We start from the raw sequence: 20,481 nt of genomic DNA, 5'->3' as shown, positions 1-20,481 counted from the left end.
TGTTAGTGGGTGGTGAATCATGCTGTAAGAGCCTGAAACTCAGTTATTGATTTTCACATATGAAGAAGTAAGAAGAAGAACTATAATTCCTGTCATGCCAGTCATCAGCTAGACAAGTGGATGAGCTACTTAACATGTTATGCAGGGACTAAAGATCAAAACTGTGGTAAATTTTGCAATTATGGCTGAGAGAGTCAATGTGAGTATTTAGTTCAGTTTCAGTCCACATGAGCTGACACCATCCTCTGAGTTTCCTGAACCCAAAACACAGTGTGAAACTCTCTCAAAACTGTTGAGTTTCACCTGATTTAGTCTCCAAGCCATATGAAACTGCCAGTTTCACATGGTTTCAATATAAAATCATAAGTGATCCAGATTCTTCTGAAACTGTGCACAGGTGTTCTGAAGACGCACAAACATTTGCCGACCTTTCAAAAGATATGAGCTGTTTCAAGCTCATAACAAAACACATCACTTAAATGAGTCTTTCATGGTGTGTTTCACAGAGAACATTTCACACATTTCCTTGGGAAGGTTCAGTGGGAGCCCCTAGTGTGCAGCCCTCAAGTTGCTTGTAACCTTGTCCTTCAAGATCAGTTTTAATTATGATACAAAACATGGCATTTTGAACTATGGACACACCCTTGCCATACAAGTCTGTGTTTGTTTTTCACTCCACTAGTTTTGAAAGGCCTGGGCTTGCAAGGAAATTGCATCTATAAGTGCTTGTTACTTTGGCAAAATGATACAAAAGTGTTCTTGCAGCATCTCTGGTTTTACTGTTGGTGGACAAACTTTTTGCATGTCTCTAAATCAATATTGTACAATAACAGGTAATCATTTAGTCACGCCTAGTGAAATACTATTCATATTGGCTTTGTAATGGTCTGTGATGATGCCAAATATCATATTGGCAAATATCATATTGGCTTTGTAATGGTCTGTGATGATGACAGCATTGTGGTTACTAACAGCAGTTACACTTGCAGTCTGTGAGATCATTTTATATGCTGTTTAGAAAGATAATCTGCTGCTAACCTAGCTTTGCTATAAATGCACAGAGTTGATTACTGAGCAAGTTTAGTCAGATGTTTGTGACATGTCAGGTTAACTGATACTAAGGAACAGAGAAATTGTCCCTTCACACACAGAGAAAAAAATAGATTTCAAATAGAAATCTCACAAAAAAAATCACACAAACTCAAATAGACTTCAGTTTGAAATATTCTTGCTTTTTAAAGTGTGTTATCAATTTAGATATTAAAAAAAGACTTGAATAAAAATGCATGATGCACATGTTAGAAGAGCTTGTCATGAGTTTACACGGTTTGCCATGTGACACATTTTCAGTTGTTGTTTGTTGAGTAAAGTACTGTATGCTCATTTAAGATTAATTTAAGTTGTTTTATTGCATGCTGAGATGGCAACATTTCTTTTCCACCAAAGAGGTTGAGTTGGAAAGGGCGCCTGATCAAAAAAGTATATTCAGGAAGAAAAGAAAACATTTCAAAAGGGATGTTCAAGTTAGGCCTGCCAAGGCAGGTTTGCTACTCAAAGAAAAGATTGCAGGGTTTTTTTAAAAAATAAAGACTTCATTAAGGACTGCCACATCACATGGTGTGATGTGTCACCACTGAGATACAAACTGCATTACTTTCTGAAAGAAACATGCAAAGGGAAGCTCTGTGCTTTACAATTGAGGGGGCTATGGCTTACATCAAACTATCAGTATATCTTTTAATTAGGGCCACCAAACTTCTACAGACTTTTCCTTTCACAAACTTGCATCTCAGCTGGTAAATCTGGCTGCAGAAGGCATTAGCAGACCTGTAATGCAGAGTTATATACTCAATGCTCAGCTAATATCTAGAGTAATGAATATAGGTTACAAATTGCAAATATGATATGGTTAAGTTCCTCTTCTAACAGCTTGACAGAGAACTTTGGTTGGTATTCTTTGGTAAACATTTAATTAATTGCAGGCCGAGGATAGGCTTAGTCATAGATTACATAAGAAACACCAAAAGACATCTATTTTTCACCTCTAGCCCAGTTTTTCCTCTCCCTCCCCACCAGCTGGCAGACACTAATGGAGAGAGGGCACAAGGCTTTTACTACTGCTGCGTCATCTAAATCTGCTCTGGCTGTGTTCTTCCTCTTTGAGAAATTCAGCCCAAAAGATTACCAAAAAGTCCAGGGGAAACCCATGTCATGCGAAATAGTAGTGGGTGTCTTTTCCTTACAAACTGTGTGAGAAGGAAAGAAAAGGGAAGTATAACCAAATTGAGGGAGGGGTTGGAGGTGGGAAAGAATTCAAAACTGTGGACTGTTCTAGAAGTCCCTCAGTAGCATTTTTGGCTATGGCCTGAAAATGAAGCTGCTTGACTAGAAACGTATCATGATTAAAAAGCTAAAATAAGTGTAATTCTAATAACTGTCAATCTACTCTGTTTGTGCCTTAGGTTTAACTAGAATTAAGCAAAATTATTTGCAAATGTGTGCTCCATTTTTTGACCTTTCAGTTATGTGTGCATCCATGAAACTCAGTGCATAATGAGCCCTTTCATGTGACAGAATTGTTAAACTTTTTAACTCTGAACCAAGTCAGGTGAGTAGGGTCAGGAATTTAAGTTCAGTCTTGTACCAGTGCTTTTATATATCATGCCATTATTACACAATGTGGTTATAGCCCTAGATCTGGGACTACATTGTGTGAACTTTTTGTTCATTCGAAGAGTCATGTTCTTTCCTCAGGGCACACAACACTCCTCCTAGAAATTTTTCTGATCTGAAAATACATTAATAATTTTCCTTATGACGAACAGCACTATCTAAGACACATTTATATTTTTAATATAATGATCAAAGACTCAAAGTAGAATCTGATTTCATTGACATGCATAGCAGATGCCACAAATATCCATCTCACATTTTTGATATACATTTTCCATTACTGTGGGTTTTCTTCCACATCTGTACAGTAACAGGCTTTACTCCCGCAATATCCCTGTGTACCGCAGCCCTCTAGTAGTTGGAAATTCAAATGTGTGTGTACATGTGCGTGCATGATCATATTGCCCTCTATTGGCTAAATACTAGTACACAGCCTACAATACTGTAATCCCTAAGCATATATGACCATGTCACCCTCTATGGAACACAGATGTTGAGGGCAGTACTACTACAAGATCATGAATCTTTCATAATTTAGAGATGCTGAACAAAAATTAAGAGAAAACAGTACCCGAAAGTACAAAGTTTGAAAAGATGGCACCATATTAATTATCATATGTATATTTAGTTTGTTCATACCAAAAGGCACTTCTTTCTTTTTCCATTTAAAAGTGAAGGAAATAAGTACAGTTTTCTTGACCTAACATGAAAAATACTGAAGCAAGATAATTTTTGGTATAGATGCAAATACTATGGGTCCAATTTTAATTCTGAACTCAGGCAGGTCTCTGTGTCTGAAAGTGAAAATCACTGCAGGCACAATTTTGCACCTGCAGTTCTGTTTGCCTGCAATTGAGATTATTTAGACATCTACATCAATGATTGCACCTGCAAATTGGAGACATCTAAGTAACTTAAATTACAGGCACAAATAATTGCAGGTGCAAAGCTGTGCCCACAAAAATGGAGGCTGATGTCTGAAAATCCGGCTTTATATCTCGGTAAATTACTCACTGCATTATGGAACCAGTATCCTCCTGGGAGTGTCACAAATCCGTATAATGACTCTGAGTGCCTTTTAGATCTTTGATTTAGCAGGCAGATGGGAAAGAACACATGTAGCCAGAGAACTCCCTAGTGACTACACATGTGGATACTGAAGAATGTGAGTTATTCCAATGAAGATTAGAATTAACTTGCAATCACAGTTTTCCTTTCTGATCCACACTTTTCTGATGATTCCAAACAGCTTAATGTTGTATTTTTATTATCTCACTATTGGTTAGAACAGGTGGTGCTGCTAATGCAAACAGGGAAACTGTGCAAATAAGAACTACCTTTTATAGAAGATGGCATTAGAGATTAGGAGAGACAAAATGTTGTCAGCTTCTTAAATGCATAAATAATGCTAAATTTCAGAGATCTTCAATGAAGACAGTCACACTTCAAAATGTACATTTATTTGCCATCATTTTTCATGGAAAGTGACAAACAAAAATCTTTTTTAGATAACTGTAGAACTTCCCTCCCTTATCTTTAAACATTCTGGAAAACAAATCTGCAGGTACCCTCAATGTTGAATTATTTTGCTGTCAGAGACATAGATACACAGCTATAAACGTAACCATTAGCACCTAAATTTCCTTTAGTAACAAGAAGTAATAATGAAAGTATTTTTGTATATTCTTTGGCTTAAATAGATCTAGGTGTGGTGCAGCTTTATAACAGTGATTGTTTCCTGTTGTACCTGTTATGCAAAAGGCAGTACTGTTAGCAGAAGGGTGAAAGAAATTAATTTAAATTCTCTTCTAGTGTTTGAACAGCTAAAAATCATAGGGAACAAATGAAGCATTCTGCCAGTTTTGACAAACTGAACAGTAAAGAAGCATTTTTCTGTTTTAGAAGCTGTAGGCAAAATTGTTTTGGCATGTCTATAACTTGTTCCTACTGCAAACAGAAGGGAAGTTAGAGAAATGTCTATTGTGGGAACAAAACTCTGTGCATTAAAAGAAGTGAGGCATTTCAGCCCATTCTACAGGCTAGTCAGTGCTTTTATCCAGACAAGAGATCTGTAAGGACTCAATGCAACACCTAGTGAAATGAATGGAAAGATTACCATTGATTTCAGCGGGAGCTGCACCAGACCCTATGGCCAGATCCTCAGCAAGTGTAAATTAGCGTAGCTCTATTGAAGGAAATGGTGATATGCTGATCTATGCCAGATGAAGATCTGGCCTCTAGCCTTGCCGAGTCTCAGCAGCCATGGAAGGTCATGGCTTTCAGTTCCATGACGGACTGACCTATTTATTAGAAAAATCATATGCCTTGTGATAGTCATTTATTTAAATTTATCAGACTTTCAAACATAACTCTTTTTAAAGCAAGTATTTACAAATATTTTTGAATATAGAATACATTTAAAATACATGAAAGCTTCTACTTTAACAATAAGAAAAGGAGTACTTGTGGCACCTTAGAGACTAACAAATTTATTTGAGCATAAGCTTTCATGAGCTTCATCCAATGAAGTGATCTGTAGCTCACGAAAGCTTATGCTCAAATAAATTTGTTAGTCTCTAAGGTGCCACAAGTACTCCTTTTCTTTTTGCAAATACAGACTAACACGGCTGCTACTCTGAAACCTACTTTAACAATGTATGCTTACTGTATTGTTTAGTTAAGTTTTAAGCAAAAAATATAAGTAACCTAGAAACAAAAAGCCGGAATAAGATCTGCATTTTGAGCACTAGTGAATGTCTTGGGTATGTTGTGAGGTACAGAGTAGAGATCATGAGACTTTTTCCCCACTGGATTGTTTTTATAAGCACTCGAGTATGGCAAAACATGGAAAACATATGAGAGTAATATATGGTGTGAGAGAAGAATTGACTTTAATGTGAACATTGCCCAGTTTTTAATATAGATCTCCTTTTTCCATTCTCACTTTCTGTTGTGCTAGATAAAAGAGAGGAAGGTCCAGGTTTCTCATCTTTCCATATTGTTTGGGGTTTATTTATGGGTGAGTCCTCTAGCCCTTTTAAATTCAGTGTACAGTATAGAAAGCTAAAAATTAACAAGAGTTTTGAGCTAGATATTGAGAGGTAATTAAGATTCATGGAGAAGGGACTTATTTCTCTTCAAGAATAAAAAAAAGTCACATGGATGATAGTTCTCAACAACTTCATAATCTGCCCTGCGTGCAGTGAATATACTGCTGACTTTCATTCTGAATGAATTAAATAGATTGATGCTGATTATTAATCTGTATGATGGACAATCCAATGGTTTCTGAGCCACTTCCTCCAAAGCTCTATATTTTTTGAAGTGCTTTAAGAATACATTTAATTGATATTCTCGCCTTCTTTTATTGCTTATTTCATGCTGTACATTGTCCCTATTTCTTTCTCTTTGGCTTCTTCCATTGATTCCCCTGCTTCTTATATCATGGACATTTGTGTTGTGGTGGACATATAACACAACATTAACACTACTACAAATATTAGGCCAGCTTTCCGGGAAATGGGCTTTCAGGCACCTCCTATATTATACATACCTCTGAACTGTATTTCTGGAGTGAAAAAAATGTCACACAAATAAATTGTGTTCTTTTTTGTAAGACTCTTTATAGCACTGTGTTCACAATATTAAAAGATTAGGATTGTGTTAACACATATTGTAATTCTTTAAATATGTTGTGGATATTTTTTTAATCTTCTGCCCTGAAACTGATATTTATTTGGCTGCATGAAAGCTTGTATAGTACAGTGGTTCTCAACCAGGGGTACGCGTACGTCTGGGGGTATGCAGAGATCTTCTGGGGGGGTACATCAGCTCATCAAGATATTTGCCTAGTTTTACAACAGGCTACGTAAAAAGCACTAGTGAAGTCAGTACAAATGAAAATTTCATATAGACAACGACTTGTTTATACTGCTCTATGTACTAGATACTGAAGTGTAAGTACTGTGACGGGTTGGACCCCCCCCCACCCAGGATGCCTCCTGATATGCTGGGGTCCCACTGACCCCACCCATTCCACCAGCTCGGGCTTCCTCCCCCTGTTCTTGCTGTGCCAGGCCCTCAAGCCTTCTCTGGCATACACACAGGTAAGGCCACACCCAGCTGTAGACACAGGCTGAAATCAGCTCTGTGTAGGAGGATTTAGCTGAAAAGAGAGATCTGTACCTCAAAAACTCATAAAAATCGCCCCCTCTCTCAATGTGGAGGAAGATATGCACAGCCCTCTCCCCCTCTCCCGCCCCCAATATGAATTGCACAAAATGGGTTTTGGAATAAACAAAAATAAGTTTATTGACTATAAAGGTAAACGTTAAGTGATTATAAGGGATAGCAAACAGAACAGAGCAGATTACTGAGCAAATAAAACAAAACACGCAACCTAAACTTAATTCACTAAAGAAACAAGTTACAAATAGCAATTTCTCACCTTAAATGTTGTTTTAGGCAGGTTGCAGAGTCTCTGCAGTTAGAGTTCCAGTTATTTCTCTTCACAGGCTAGACCCCTGGCTTAGTCTGGACTCAGCCCTTGCTTTTCCCGAGCTTAGTTCCTTTGTTTCTTCCAGTGCTTCTTGGGTGGGGAGGCAGTGGAGAGGAGCTGGCCACCTTGATTAACTTCCTTCCCATCCTTAAATAGGATTTACATATGGTGGGAACCTTTTGTTTCCCAGTCTGATCCCCATCCCCTTCAGTGGAAAAGTACCAGCTCAAGATGGTGCCCTGTACCAGGTGACATGATCTTGCAGTGTCAAAGCAACCATGAGACAAGGTTTACTTGTAATGTGCACAGAAAGGAACTCCAGGAAGATGGGAGCATCTTCAAAGACCCATTTCATTGTCTTTCCTAATGGCCTGTTCAGGCTGATTGCCTACTGTCTTGTGGGTGTTCCCCAAGTACACACACAGTTGTAATTGTTACATAGTCAATATTCCTAACTTCAGATACAGGACTCATACATGAATACAAATTGGATAACCACATTCAGCAAATCATAACTTTCCAATGATACCTCACATGACCCATCTTGCTTAAAACATATCTCAGTTATGCCATATTCATATCATAACATTTTATTAACAATATGGGGTGCAGTGTCATAAGTACAATAGTAATATTCTAATTGATTTATTTTATAATTATATGGTAAAAATGAGAAAGTCAGCAATTTTTCAGTAATAGTGTGCTGTGACACTTTTGTATTTTTGTGTCTGATTTCGTAAGCAGGTAGTTTTTAAGTGAGGTGAAACTTGGTAGTACGCAAGACAAATCAGACTCCTGAAAAGGGATATAGTAGTCTGGAAAGGTTGAGAGTACTGGTATAATAAACTAAATGATGTCTTAAAGGCAAATAAATGCAATGTAAGTACATAAAAAAGAAAAAAAATGACTTGTCATGTTGTTTTCAAGTATCTAAGATTGTGGCTGTCTTGATTGTGGAATTATGAGGTAGAACTAAGGGAACTAACTAACTCTGGGCTCCATGTGTCAATGAAAGCTTTAACTGATATGTCTCTATTAAAATGGTATCAATAGGATAATCTATGTAACTTGCTGTCTTAGGTTGCTAACGTGGTAACATATAACATGTATTTTTCATACATGTTTGCAAGTTGAGGTAGAGATCGGGGCAGAGTGGAGGGGAGAAACTCTAGAGCTTGCCTCAACCTGCTAACACATGTTAAAAATACAACTGCCTTGTCATCAGTAGGGTTTTACCTTGTGTTAGTTGTAAATGTACAATGTGTTAGCTAGCACAAGATAAGAACACACCTTGTTTCGTAGCAAAGACTTAGGTAACTTTCACCACATTTGGGAATGTTTCCCTCCTTTGTTGAAGGACATCCATCTGCATCCCACCTAAATTACCATCTCCTCAAGATGCCTGAAATTTTGTGAATTCACATTGCAGATCTTGCCAACCTTAAATGACAGAGCCATGAAATCCAGCCCTTTCATTCAAATTCTGAGATTGGTGCAGTGTAAGTGAAGGCGGAATAGGACCCTAAAGGTATTTTGTGTCATTGTTTCAATTATAGAACTATGTGGGTAAAAGACTTGGATTTGACAGCAGCAGAAGAAAGAGGATATTGTATGCATGCCTTCAGCTTTGTATTAGGTCCTTAAAAGGAAAATTATGTGAAAGACGGGAAGAAAACAACAAATGAAGCAAGATCCCTATTTCAATATAATTTGGAGAAAATAACTGATTTGGGTTGGTCATGTTGCCAGGATAGATGACTCAAGACTTCCAAACAAGAAATGGAAACCAGAAGGATGCCTAAAGCCTGAAAGAAGAACAAATTGAGAAGATATGATTGACTGTAATGTTTCAAAATCAACTATTCCAAAGATGAGTTTGGGCTGTTGCCCAGAATACAATTGAATGGTGATGTTCATTTAGATCCTTAATGCTGAAACAAAATAAAACACTGTAGTTATGTTTCTGTTAGACATTTACTTCTTAATTCTTTCCAATTTTCCCAAATTTGGGATCTGATGTCACTTCCTCTCTCTTTTACTACATGTTGCAATGATTGTCGCTGCTGCTCTGTAATTTTTCTGAATATCAGTTTCTGATGAAGGCCTGCATCTAAGGCTTTGTCTACACTACAGAGTTTTGTCAACAAAAGTTATTCCACTTTAATTAAATCACTGTTGCATGTCCACTCTATGCTCCTTGTGTCAACAATGTGCATCCACACTAGCAGCTCTTGCATTGACACAGAGAGCAGTGCACTGTGGGTAGCTATCCCCCTGTCCAACTGGCTGCAGGATGCTTTGGGAAGGGTTTGCAATGCCTCATGGGGCAGGTACAGCATCACATGATGCAGGTTTCTCAATCGATCGTTCCATGGGCATCCTACTAGATTGACAGCTGCTTTTCAACTTAAGGTGGGGGGGCGGGGGGACAGGGAGAGTGTGTGACCGGAGTGTGAAACTGAAAATTGCTTGATTCATAGCAGAATATTGTTTTCCTAACCTGTTTCCCCACTGCTAAGGGAACAAATGCATTTCCCTTCAACTCTACTTCCATATCCTCCTCATGCACATTCCCCTCACACTTATCCCTAGGCCTACAAAGGGCAGGGAGTGTGATAGGACTTATGTATATAACTGTATATATGTGATTATATGAAACTAGTTCATAGAAGGAGCACCATCTACTGGCATGTAAGAATATGTAACATCGTTCATAAGTTTTTAAGACCAATAAAGTTGTTGTTGTCCATTGCAAATGGCTACCTGATTACACAGCTCTTAACAAAGAGGGCCTTTGGCAGAGATGGCACTCCTCCCTTCTCTATGGTGGAGGCAGATCTGGGAATGGATCTGTGGAGCACTTTCTCTCCTTTAGTTCTGTATCTTCTCACTACACTGAAAAAACCATAAAGTCTGTGCTGGTGAATGAATTTTAATTATTACCATATTTAAAATATTTTTGTATAAACTGAAAACTGATGTATTAAAACCAGTAAGAACAACACTATTTATGTAGGTTTATGTAGTTGTAACTGAGCTCACTTGGGCTTACAGTGAGGTTTGAACCTGTGTCTTAAGCATGAAGGCCAAAATTCAGCAAGGTATTTAAGCATGTGCTTAATTTTAAGCATGTGAGTAGTTCCATGGAAAGCAATGGGACTAACAACATGATTTAAATTATGCATGTGTATAAGTGCCTTACTAAATTGGGGGCAAAAAGTAGAAACCTCTATCACTTAAACTGGGACTAAGTCCCAAACCTAGCTGTACAACTCATTAACCTCTTATGGGGACCAGCCACTAGATTGGGACAAAGATCCACACTAAGAGAGTTACATTATATCACCCAAATGAATTTTTAAGATGAAAAATTTGCATTTCAGTCAATTCCATATGACTAGCTAACTTTGTTATGCTTTTTTGAAGTAGTTACAAATTTTATCTTTAAAATTAAATTATCAAATAAAATGTCCTTAGTACATTTCAACCAACATTTAGAACCAAATTGGCCTTTATCCAGCCTCTGAACGGGTGCCTGCCGTTTTTTGTGTGCAACTTTCTGAATATGCTTTTTGCCCCTCATATCCACATTTTTGGCCCTAACTTTTCTATTTTCATCGTTACTGTGGAAAGAAGGGGTAGCTAAGAAGTTCAGAAAGAACGATTAAACTAAAATGATTGTTCTTCATTGACAAGAAGTTTCTTCTTTTCTTTTAAACAGGTTTCTAAACTATACTGGCTGTGTGGATTGCATTTTTGTTAACTCGTTGCTGCTTCCAGTTGTCATTCCACCACTGTATAGTGGAAATGGTAGCATGTTAGTTACATAATAAGCAAGAAAACAGAGTTTCACTATTGACAGTGAGGGTTGTTCTGAATAATTAGGAATGCTCTGAGATTAGTTACTTTATTCTGAAATGAAAATAGAATTCCCTGTTGGCTAATGCTCTTTCATACATGTGTACAAAAAACTCTTTGTTTGTTTCTCCAATAGATGGTTTGGTTTCTACAAAGGCATACTCCCTCCTATCATGGCTGAAACACCCAAAAGGGCAGTGAAGGTAAAGCACTATATTTCCTCCTTTTAAAAATAAGTGTTATAGTAACTAACATCGGTAACAGTAAAATGTCCTATTTGTCCCTCACCAAAGAAATGTGCCGATTGATGTTAGAATTAAGACATGATCCTCTAGTCTTTACTTAGGAAAAAAAACTTACTGATGACAGAATGGAAATTTTGCCTGATTAAGGACTGAAGCATCAAGCTCTTAATTACTAAGTATATAGTTAAGCAAGATGCATGACATTACTGAAGAACAAATTATGACTTCAAAGTAATATTTTATCCTAATATGTTTTGCTTTTTATAGAAGTTTTACTTCATTATGAATCCTCAGCAACATGCAAAAGAACTAATCCTAGGAATATGTATGTGTATGAATGCAAACATAAAGGAAACTCTTCAAAGTAAACATTTATTAAGCATTATGTCAGTGCAGTTCAAGTGCCCTCTTCCTGCTGTTTTCCTATACTCTGAGAACAATCACTCAAAAAAAACAAGCCCTCCTATACCCTTCTGTGTATTACAGTCACCCATATTAATAGACAGAAATCCCAATCCTGCAAACAGTTATTATGCCCTTTAGCTCTGTTATAGTAGAAATAAATTAATACTGGCCTATCAAATTGCCTTCACTATTAAATGATAACTTTATTTGTTCTGATATGCTTCCCTCATTCTCTACATTGCTTCTTACAACTTTACTTTTATTAGGATGTTTTAAAACCTTTCACCACACAATTGTGGAGTTTTCTGCATTAATATTTTTTGGTTCTTCAGTTGAATGTGTACATGTAGAAGGACCTCCTGTGCATAATGCTGTTCATTGGATTTTCTCTCTTTTTTGTTTTACTTTCCCCAAAGGCCCCAGATCAATCTGGGCCTTAGTCTGCCATCAGTCATTGCACAATGTTCCCTTTCACTTATGTAGGTATTACATGTGTGTAAAATGATAGAATGTAGCCCCATCGCGTAATCCTAAAGAAGATCTCTTGGTAGAGTCCTGCTGTTATTATCATTGTGGATACAAATGAGACAATCACTGTCTCTTACAATTATTGAATATGACAAAGAAAAACTATGGCTGTATTTAATTTGGAATTGCAGTACAGAGTCGAAGGTTGAAATTTTGAAACCCTCCTAATGACTTGGATCATGTGCTTTCTTTTCTTCACATTAACTTGATAAAAGGTCAGAAAGTCAGTCTGATGGTTGCTTCTGAGCACAAGTACTGGTATATACTTAGTAAAAGGGTAGGTTTAGGCACTGGGCTAGATTCCAGTACTGCCAACCCCAATCATTCATAAGTCATGAGTCAGGCCGGCCCCAAGTGATGAGATTGTCTTAAAAATCATTCGATGTTAAAGAATAATAAATGTGAGGATCTCTCTGCTCTCTGGTTTTTGAGCTGTTAGGATGCACATTTTCTACATACTTTTGATAATCATGAGAGCTAAAACTTACACCTTTTTGTTTTTGCTAAATCAAGGCTGATATGCTCACATAATAACAGGATTCTTGGTGCTGAGGCTTTAAGAAAAACACCGACTATCACAAGAATCTCAGTAAAATTGTGAGAATTGGCAATGCTGAGATCCTTGGCTTCCGTTAAGTTCCTTTGCACGGCTCCTGTGGGCATAAAAAGGATCTAAAGCTGCCTAAATGCAGCAGCACTATTCCACAGAGGGGGCATTTCAGTGGCAGGAGGGGTCAGGATAGGAGTGCAATATGCTCCAGAGATCCTGGCTGATGGAGCAACTTGCTGCAAACTGTTACCAGACAGCACAAGTTATAGCATCCTGCTTAGAGCTCTGTGAAACCCATGGACATTGGGCTAAAGAGAATCTAAGTAGATTCAAAATTCCTTTAGCTTTTCTTGGATATGAACAAGAAACACCAAGGAAGATCACTGGTTTCTTAGATTCATTTTTCTCCTTCCCTTCCTCAGTAGCCCCCACTCACTCTAACAGGCCTCGGGATACATCCTTCCCATTTAGGTATGCTGGGTTGTGAAACTGTTGGTGATCTGGAGCACAACATCCATGCAAAAGACTTTGAGGCTTGAGCAGTAACTAGGGAAACTCCAGCTTTTCCCTTTCACCATCAGTGAGGGAGCCTCAACAGTGGGAAGGGCATTTTCTGGTTTCTGGCAGTGTGGTTTCTGGTTTGGTGGTGAATATTTTTCACAGCTCCAATTGTACAGGAAGGGTATCTTGAATTATGAAATGACTGCACTAATTAAAGATCACCAAGATAAACAAACAAGGCAGAGTTCCTGCTGAGAAGAAATGTAACATTGTCTGCATGGAATAATGTATTCGCTGGATACATCTATTTGCATGTAAAAATAAAGCCATTAAAACCAAAGTGTTCTGATGCAATATTTTACTTTAAAGCTAGGTGTCAGAGACCTGGGTTCACCTTTGAAGAAGTTTGATCCTTTGTCTGTCTGTCTGTCTTTGTGTCTCTTTCTCTCCATCTCTCTTTTTTCCTTTCTAAAAAGAAAGCTGGTATTTCTGAAGGATGAAAACTTTATAACCCTGAGTTAGCTTGGGCTTGGATAACAGAAATCGGTGGTGCCAGTACAATGGTTAACAGATGAACTTTTTGGGAAAATGTATATTGTGCATATGTTCCCAGACATCTTGTTTCAAGCATATTTTAACCTTAAAGTTATTGAGACATATGGTAAGTACTTTGGCTTTTTTCTGTGTAACATAGATTTAAGTGTATCTTTGCCAGATGGGCAGTATTGGTTATTAAATATATGAATGCATATATTTTAAATATATGTTTCTTTGGACTTTGTGAGGATAGCTGTTAATATAATTGTATAGTAAAATAAATTACTTCATTCTATGTTATTAAAGGCACTTCGGGTGCTCATCCCTTTCAATGACTGGGGACATAGAAGCCTGTCTATCTATGCAGAGCCTTTTGACAAAATTATTCACACACAGAGTCATTTTGGTATGTCCAACTAAATTTTATATTAAGTTTTTACTGGCATTGATTATTTTTCTTTAAAAAAAACCTCTATTCACATAATGTGAAAGAGTTACTATTAAGCAGTTCTTTTATTTGGGACTTTAGGAAGTTATCAGTACTCTAAGGTAAAATTTTTAAGACCAAAACATTTCCAGGTAGTATATTTCTTCTTTTTTTATGGCCATTTCACAGATCTAGGAGACTGTGGAAAACATTATGGAATAGCAGAAATTCCTTGAAAGGTGGGAAGGGTAGCACTCTACAGAAAGACACTGGAGAGAGAATAAAGCAACTTTACAACAATAAGAAATGAATTTAATTAGTATCATAATGGACCCTGCGGTACTTGAGATTTTTCCGGAGATTTTCTTTTGCCATACAAGTAAAATTGACTCTGGAAATTATGGCATACTGTTTAAGAGAGGTGTATTTCATGGTTATTTAACTTAGCAATAAAGATAATTATAGGTTTATGCCTAACACTTTTATCTTGTTTGATTATTGACAGACCTATTGCATTGATCTTAAACATATTTGCACTAAGTGCTGTAGATTGCTGTTAAGTCAATACAGTGTCTGGAAAGCAATTAAATTCTAGGGGCTGAATTCTCCTGCTGGAGTCTAAGAGTCATTCCTGTTGAATACAGAGGAAGCTATTTGTATCCTGTGGCTGGAGTGTCAGGCTCTAAGATTTCACAGTTTCAACAGCGTGTAACACTGACAGATCCCGGGCATCGTCAGGCGAGATTGAACCTGGGGTCTCTGGAGCTTAGTGCATGAGTCTCTACTGCATGAGCTAAAAGCCAACTGGCTTTTAGCTAAGGCTGTAGAACAGACTAATTAATCTCTAAGTGGTCTTGGTGCCACTAGAGAGGACAGAACACCACACCCAGGAAGTGTGTGGGTTACATTTGCCGTCATAGATATGTAATATGTATTTTATTCTAGCTTTAAGTTTGGCATTGTTACATTAGCCCATTCGTGTCTGGTCCTTTGTTGTACCTGATGTGATTCTAGTAAATTTTCTAGAAACTAGAAAACAGATCTGGTCCAGAAAATGCTATCAAACTTGCTGCAGCACAGGGCCCTGAGTCATGGAAGACCCCACATCACCAGGAACAAGTTGAAATGCCAGTGTTGTATTTACTGCTTATGCTCCAGTGACACGTGTTGTAGAGTAAGTGTTGTTTTATATGCAGAGCTCTGTGATAAACTAAGTCCTTGGGGTATCAGGTTGTCTCCCTTGGTCTGGGCACATTACAGGTCAAGCACCTCCTTGTGTTTAACAGGAAAACTCCATTCCCTGTGTCTCTCAAGAAACATATATCAGTTCTGGACACATTTCCCATTGCTTCCCTTGACATGGCAGAATAGTTTGGCTGCACATGAAGGGGTGGGAGAAGATTCCACACACAAACTTGGCCTTGTAGTTGGAATCCAATTGAACAGCGGTCCAAGAGATACCACGTTGGCTTGAATCAGCTTCCTAAAAATAATGGAATGCTAGGGCACATTCAGCACTGCAGCAGGAACATTGGGCAGGAGTCTGGAAGATAAGAGGTTGTTGGTTACTCACTTTTTAGAGGTGGGGAGGTTGTAACTTTTGCCCCATGTTTCTGATAAATGTTCAGAAAGTCCCAGAATACATCTGTGGTAAAGCCCTGAGAACCTCCATTTTTCGTTGCTTTATTCTTCCCTCAGTACTGAAAGCCTCATGTCAAAGTCACCATCCTTTGACAGGGAAGTACTGGACACTTGTTTGATAATTATGGGAGACTCAAGTCTGGTGAGCTTTATAGTCCTTCTAAGCCTGGCATATTCTCATCTCTCTCAAAAATATAAAACCATGAAACTTATATGGACTATTACTTGTAATATTTCTAAGTTCTACCTGAAACTTGGACCCCCTCCTTCCCTCTCTATCCCTGAAAGTTCTCTCCTGTCCTACTTCATCATTCTGGCAAGAATTTACTGTTCTTAAAGTAGTTACTCTGGATGGCATCAGCAGCGGTGACCATGAGATGGCTGAGTTCAGGATCCTGACAAAAGGAAGAAAGGGGAGCCGCAGAATACCAACCCTGGACTTCAGAAAAGCCGACTTTGACTCTCTCAGAGAACTGATGGGCAGCATCCCCTAAGAGGCTAATATGAGGGGGAAAGGAGTACAGGAGAGCTGGCTTTATTTTAAAGAAGCCTTATTGAGGGTGCAGGAACAAACCATCCCGATGGGCAGAAAGAATAGCAAATATGACAGGCGACCAGCGTGGCTTTACGGAGAAATCTCTGATGAGCTTAAACACAAAAAGGAAGTTTACAAGAAGTGGAAACTTGGACAGATGAATAGGGAGGAGTATAAAAATATTGCTCGAGCATACAGGACATGGAAGGAAGGCCAAAGCACAACTGGAGTTGCAACTAGCAAGGGATGTGTAGGGTAACAAGAAGGGTTTCTACAGGAATGTTAGCAACAAGAAGAAGGTCAGGGAAAGTGTGGGACCCTTACTGAATGAGGGAGGCAACCTAGTAACATCCCAGATGTTTGGAAAAAAGCAAATATAGTGCCAATCTTTTAAAAAGGAAAGAAGGAGAATCCGGGGAACTACAGATTGGTCAGCCTCACCTCAATCCCTGGAAAAATCATGGAGCAGGTCCTCAAGGAATCCATTTTGAAGCACTTAGAGGAGAGGAAGGTGATCAGGAACAGTCAACATGGATTCACCAAGGGCAAGTCATGCCTCACCAACCTGATTGCCTTCTATGATGAGATAACTGGATCTGTGGATCTGGGGAAAGCAGTGGATATGATATATCTTGACTTTAGCAAAGCTTTTGATATGGTCTCCCACAGTATTCTTGCTAGCAAGTTAAAAAAGTATGGATTGGATGAATGGACTATAAGGTGGATAGAAAGGTGGCTAGATTGTTGGGCTCAATGGGTAATGATCAATGGCTCGATGTCTAGTTGGCAGCCGGCATGAAGTGGAGTGCTCCAGGGGTCTGTCCTGGGGCCGATTTTCTTCAACATCTTCATTAATGATCTGGATGATGGGATGGATTGCACCCTCAGCAAGTTTACAGATGACACTAAGCTGGGGGGAGAGTTAGATACACTGGAGGGTAGGGATAGGGTCCAGAGTGACCTAGACAAATTGGAGGATTGGGTTAAAAGAAATCTGATGAGGTTCAACAAGGACAAATGCAGAGTCCTGCACTTAGGACGGAAGAATCCCATGCACTGCTACAGGCTGCGGACCAACTGGGTAAGCAGCAATTCTGCAGAAAAGTACCTGGGGATTACAGTGGACGAGAAGCTGGATATGAGTCAATAGTGTGCCCTTGTTGCCAAGAAGGCTAACGGCATATTGGGCTGCATTAGTAAGAGCATTGCCAGCAGATCAAGGGAAGTGATTATTCCCCTCTATTCGGCACTGGTTAGGCCACATCTGGAATAGTGTGTCCAGTTTTGGGCCCCCACTACAGAAAGGATGACTTATGAGAAGAGGCTAAGGGAACTGGGCTTATTTAGTCTGCAGAAGAGAAGAGTAAAGGGGGGATTTGATAGCTGCCATCAACTACCTGAAGGGGGGTTCCAAAGAGTATGGAGCTAGGCTGTTCTCAGTGGTGGCAGATGACAGAACAAGGAGCAATGGTCTCAAGTTGCAGTGGGGGAGGTCTAGGTTGGCTGTTAGGAAAAACTGTTTCACTAGGAGTGTCGTGAAGCACTGGAATGGGTTACCTAGGGAGGTGGTGGAATCTCCATCTTTAGAGGTTTTTAAGGCCCAGCTTGACAAAGCCATGGCTGGGATGATTTAGTTGGGGTTGGTCCTGCTTTGAGCAGGGGGTTGGACTAGATGACCTCCTGCGGTCTCTTCCAACCCTAATCTTCTATGATTCTATGAAACATTATTTCAGCAGTACATTTGCAAATTTAGATGATTTGGAACTTTCTGAATTTACACCCAAGAAGTTGGGAACTGTGGCTGAAATCCTGTCTTCATTAAAGTCAGCAGGAACTTTGTCAATGACTTCAGTGGGGTCAGGGTTTCACCCTGTGTATTCTTCTTTCAAGAACAAGGCCCTCCAGTTGTTCTGTCTTTGAATCTGGCAACACTGGACAATTGGTGTGCTGAAACATCCAAGGAAAGTTTTAGGTGACAATGGGTATCATTCAATCCTGGCTGGCTCGTTACAATGAGGTGCAGGAAAAACTAAATTAGAATCATAGAATATCAGGGTTGGAAGGGACCTCAGGAGGTCATCTAGTCCAACCCCCTGCTCAAAGCAGGACCAATCCTGCTTTCCCAGTTTCCCATCTCTCCCCTCAAGTTACAATACAAAAGGCACTGATTGTGAAACTAATCCTCAGAGGAGTTGTATATGCCCAGCACTTCTGAGGACAGTCCCTTAAGCAAAATTAAACAGTTCTGTGTGAGACTTATTTTTAAAGGAGGGAAGAAATTGGAAGAAAAATATCACTTCATGGTGGAAGACTACAGAAAGATACACAAACTTCCATTCTGCAATTCTATCAGTTTGCATCTCTCTGATGAGAAGTGTACTAATATCATACAAAAATGGAAATAATATAGTTAATTTATTACAAAAAAGATTATATTAGCTATTCTGTAACTTACATAAAAACATCTGAAAATGAGCCATTAGAGCAAAGGTTAGTAAATTGAAAGCAAGAACTATGTATTGCAAATCTTCTCTTGTGTACAATAGCTCATTGTCTTTAATTCCGTTTGTGTTAACTTTATGCCTTATTTACTCATGAAATCATCTGAAGGACCTGATTCTCCGCTACCTTGTAGCTTATGTAGTCATTTACACTTGTACCTACAGAGGGTATGAGACAGTGGAGAATCAGGCCTTCATTGTCTCTTTTTTCTAAATCAAATAAATATCTTGTAATAAAATCTTCTAAACAATGCTGAGTTTTAAATGTAACTGTATTTAATTTATAGTTTTTCACCTTTGAACAATACAAGAAATTACTAGGACATGCTTCACTATCACCAGGATTGGTAAGTGTGAATACATAATTAGGGTTTTCGTTCATTTAAGGAAATATTGGATGTCCCTCTACCCTTCCCCAAAAGTAAAAGGACCAAGATACTTAGCGTGATGCCCGTGTGAAATACAACAGAAAAAACATGCCAGGTATCTGAGCTGCAGATAGCAGAAATGAAGGTGTTGCCTTGGAAAACATGGGAAGGGTCCAAAAGTATAATGTGTGATATCTTGGAAAAATCAATAAGTTACCATAGTAAATACATTTCAGTTGCAGCTGGTCAAAAAATGGAAAAACTCATTTTGTAAAAAAATTTCTAGGTTTCAAAGTTTTCATTTTGAAGTGGTCAAAACATTGTTTATTTTTCAATATTTTTGGAAATATATTTATCAAAGACACCATTGAAAATGTGATTGAAATGGTTATTGACATTTTTTGATTATCAAAACCCAGCTTTTCATTAAATGAAGATCTTGCTAACCTTTTCAGCAACTTTTTTTGGTAAACAAAAAACGTCAACAACCATTTTTATATCATTTTCTATAATATTTTCAATAACAAATGTGAAAAAGTGGCACGATGCTGTTTTCTGGGGAAAATGAAGAATGTCAACAATTTTCATGGTTTTTTTTTAAAGGCTATTTTTAATTGAAAATTTTTGTCTGAAAAATTTCAACCAGATTTCATTTCGATGTTTCTACTTTTAATCTCTTGCCTCCTGTCTACTCCCTTTTAAAAAGATTTTGGCATGCATAAAACACCTCACACTTTGTAGAGACACCTGTATTCTGTTTATAATAATCCATGTATCTGAGTTTTAAGCAAGACTAAAAAAATGTGAACTACTTGGAAAAGGGTATGTAATAAATAATAAAATCCTGAACATCTGGATTATAGATTTTGTGGTCAGGTGAGTTTGGGATTAGAATTCTTTTTACAGTTTTGGTTCCTGGGATGGAAGTTTGTGATAGACAAAGAAAATATATGGTTACTTGTCTTGTAAGAATAAGTGCCCTATATTAGACTATACTGTGCCTGCTAAAGGGTGTAAAAATAGAGAGGAAACCTTTAGTTTATCGTTACCCCAGGTACTGTCTGTGTGAAACAACATGCTCTTGCCCTTCTCATGCAGGACGGTAAACTCTTCACATGAAACTTCCTCCTCCTAAGTACTCCATTGGTGCCATGGTTGTTTACAGTCCCCTCATGTTGTCAGCAAACTCCCCCTTTCTTAATGTACAATGGAGA

The 20,481-nt window shown here is 38.3% G+C and overlaps 1 protein-coding gene across 3 annotated transcripts in view; it reads left to right on the top strand.

Annotated features, from left to right (window-relative positions):
- SLC25A21 (solute carrier family 25 member 21) overlaps positions 1 to 20,481 on the top strand; it is a gene marked incomplete at its 5' end in the record, with an annotated part of 403,866 nt that overhangs the window by 356,220 nt on the left and 27,165 nt on the right. For all 3 annotated transcript variants that reach the window (XM_084630967.1, XM_084630965.1, XM_084630966.1), the window contains 2 exons: positions 11,166 to 11,232; positions 19,187 to 19,246. In XM_084630967.1, coding sequence (XP_084487093.1) covers positions 11,166 to 11,232; positions 19,187 to 19,246 — 127 coding nt within the window. The remainder of the gene's footprint in view (positions 1 to 11,165; positions 11,233 to 19,186; positions 19,247 to 20,481) is intronic.

This window comes from Lepidochelys olivacea, assembly GCF_965140295.1.
Source record: "Lepidochelys olivacea isolate rLepOli2 genome assembly, chromosome: 6".
Lineage (NCBI taxonomy): Eukaryota > Metazoa > Chordata > Testudines > Cheloniidae > Lepidochelys > Lepidochelys olivacea.
This window is presented reverse-complemented; position numbering and strand designations above follow the sequence as displayed.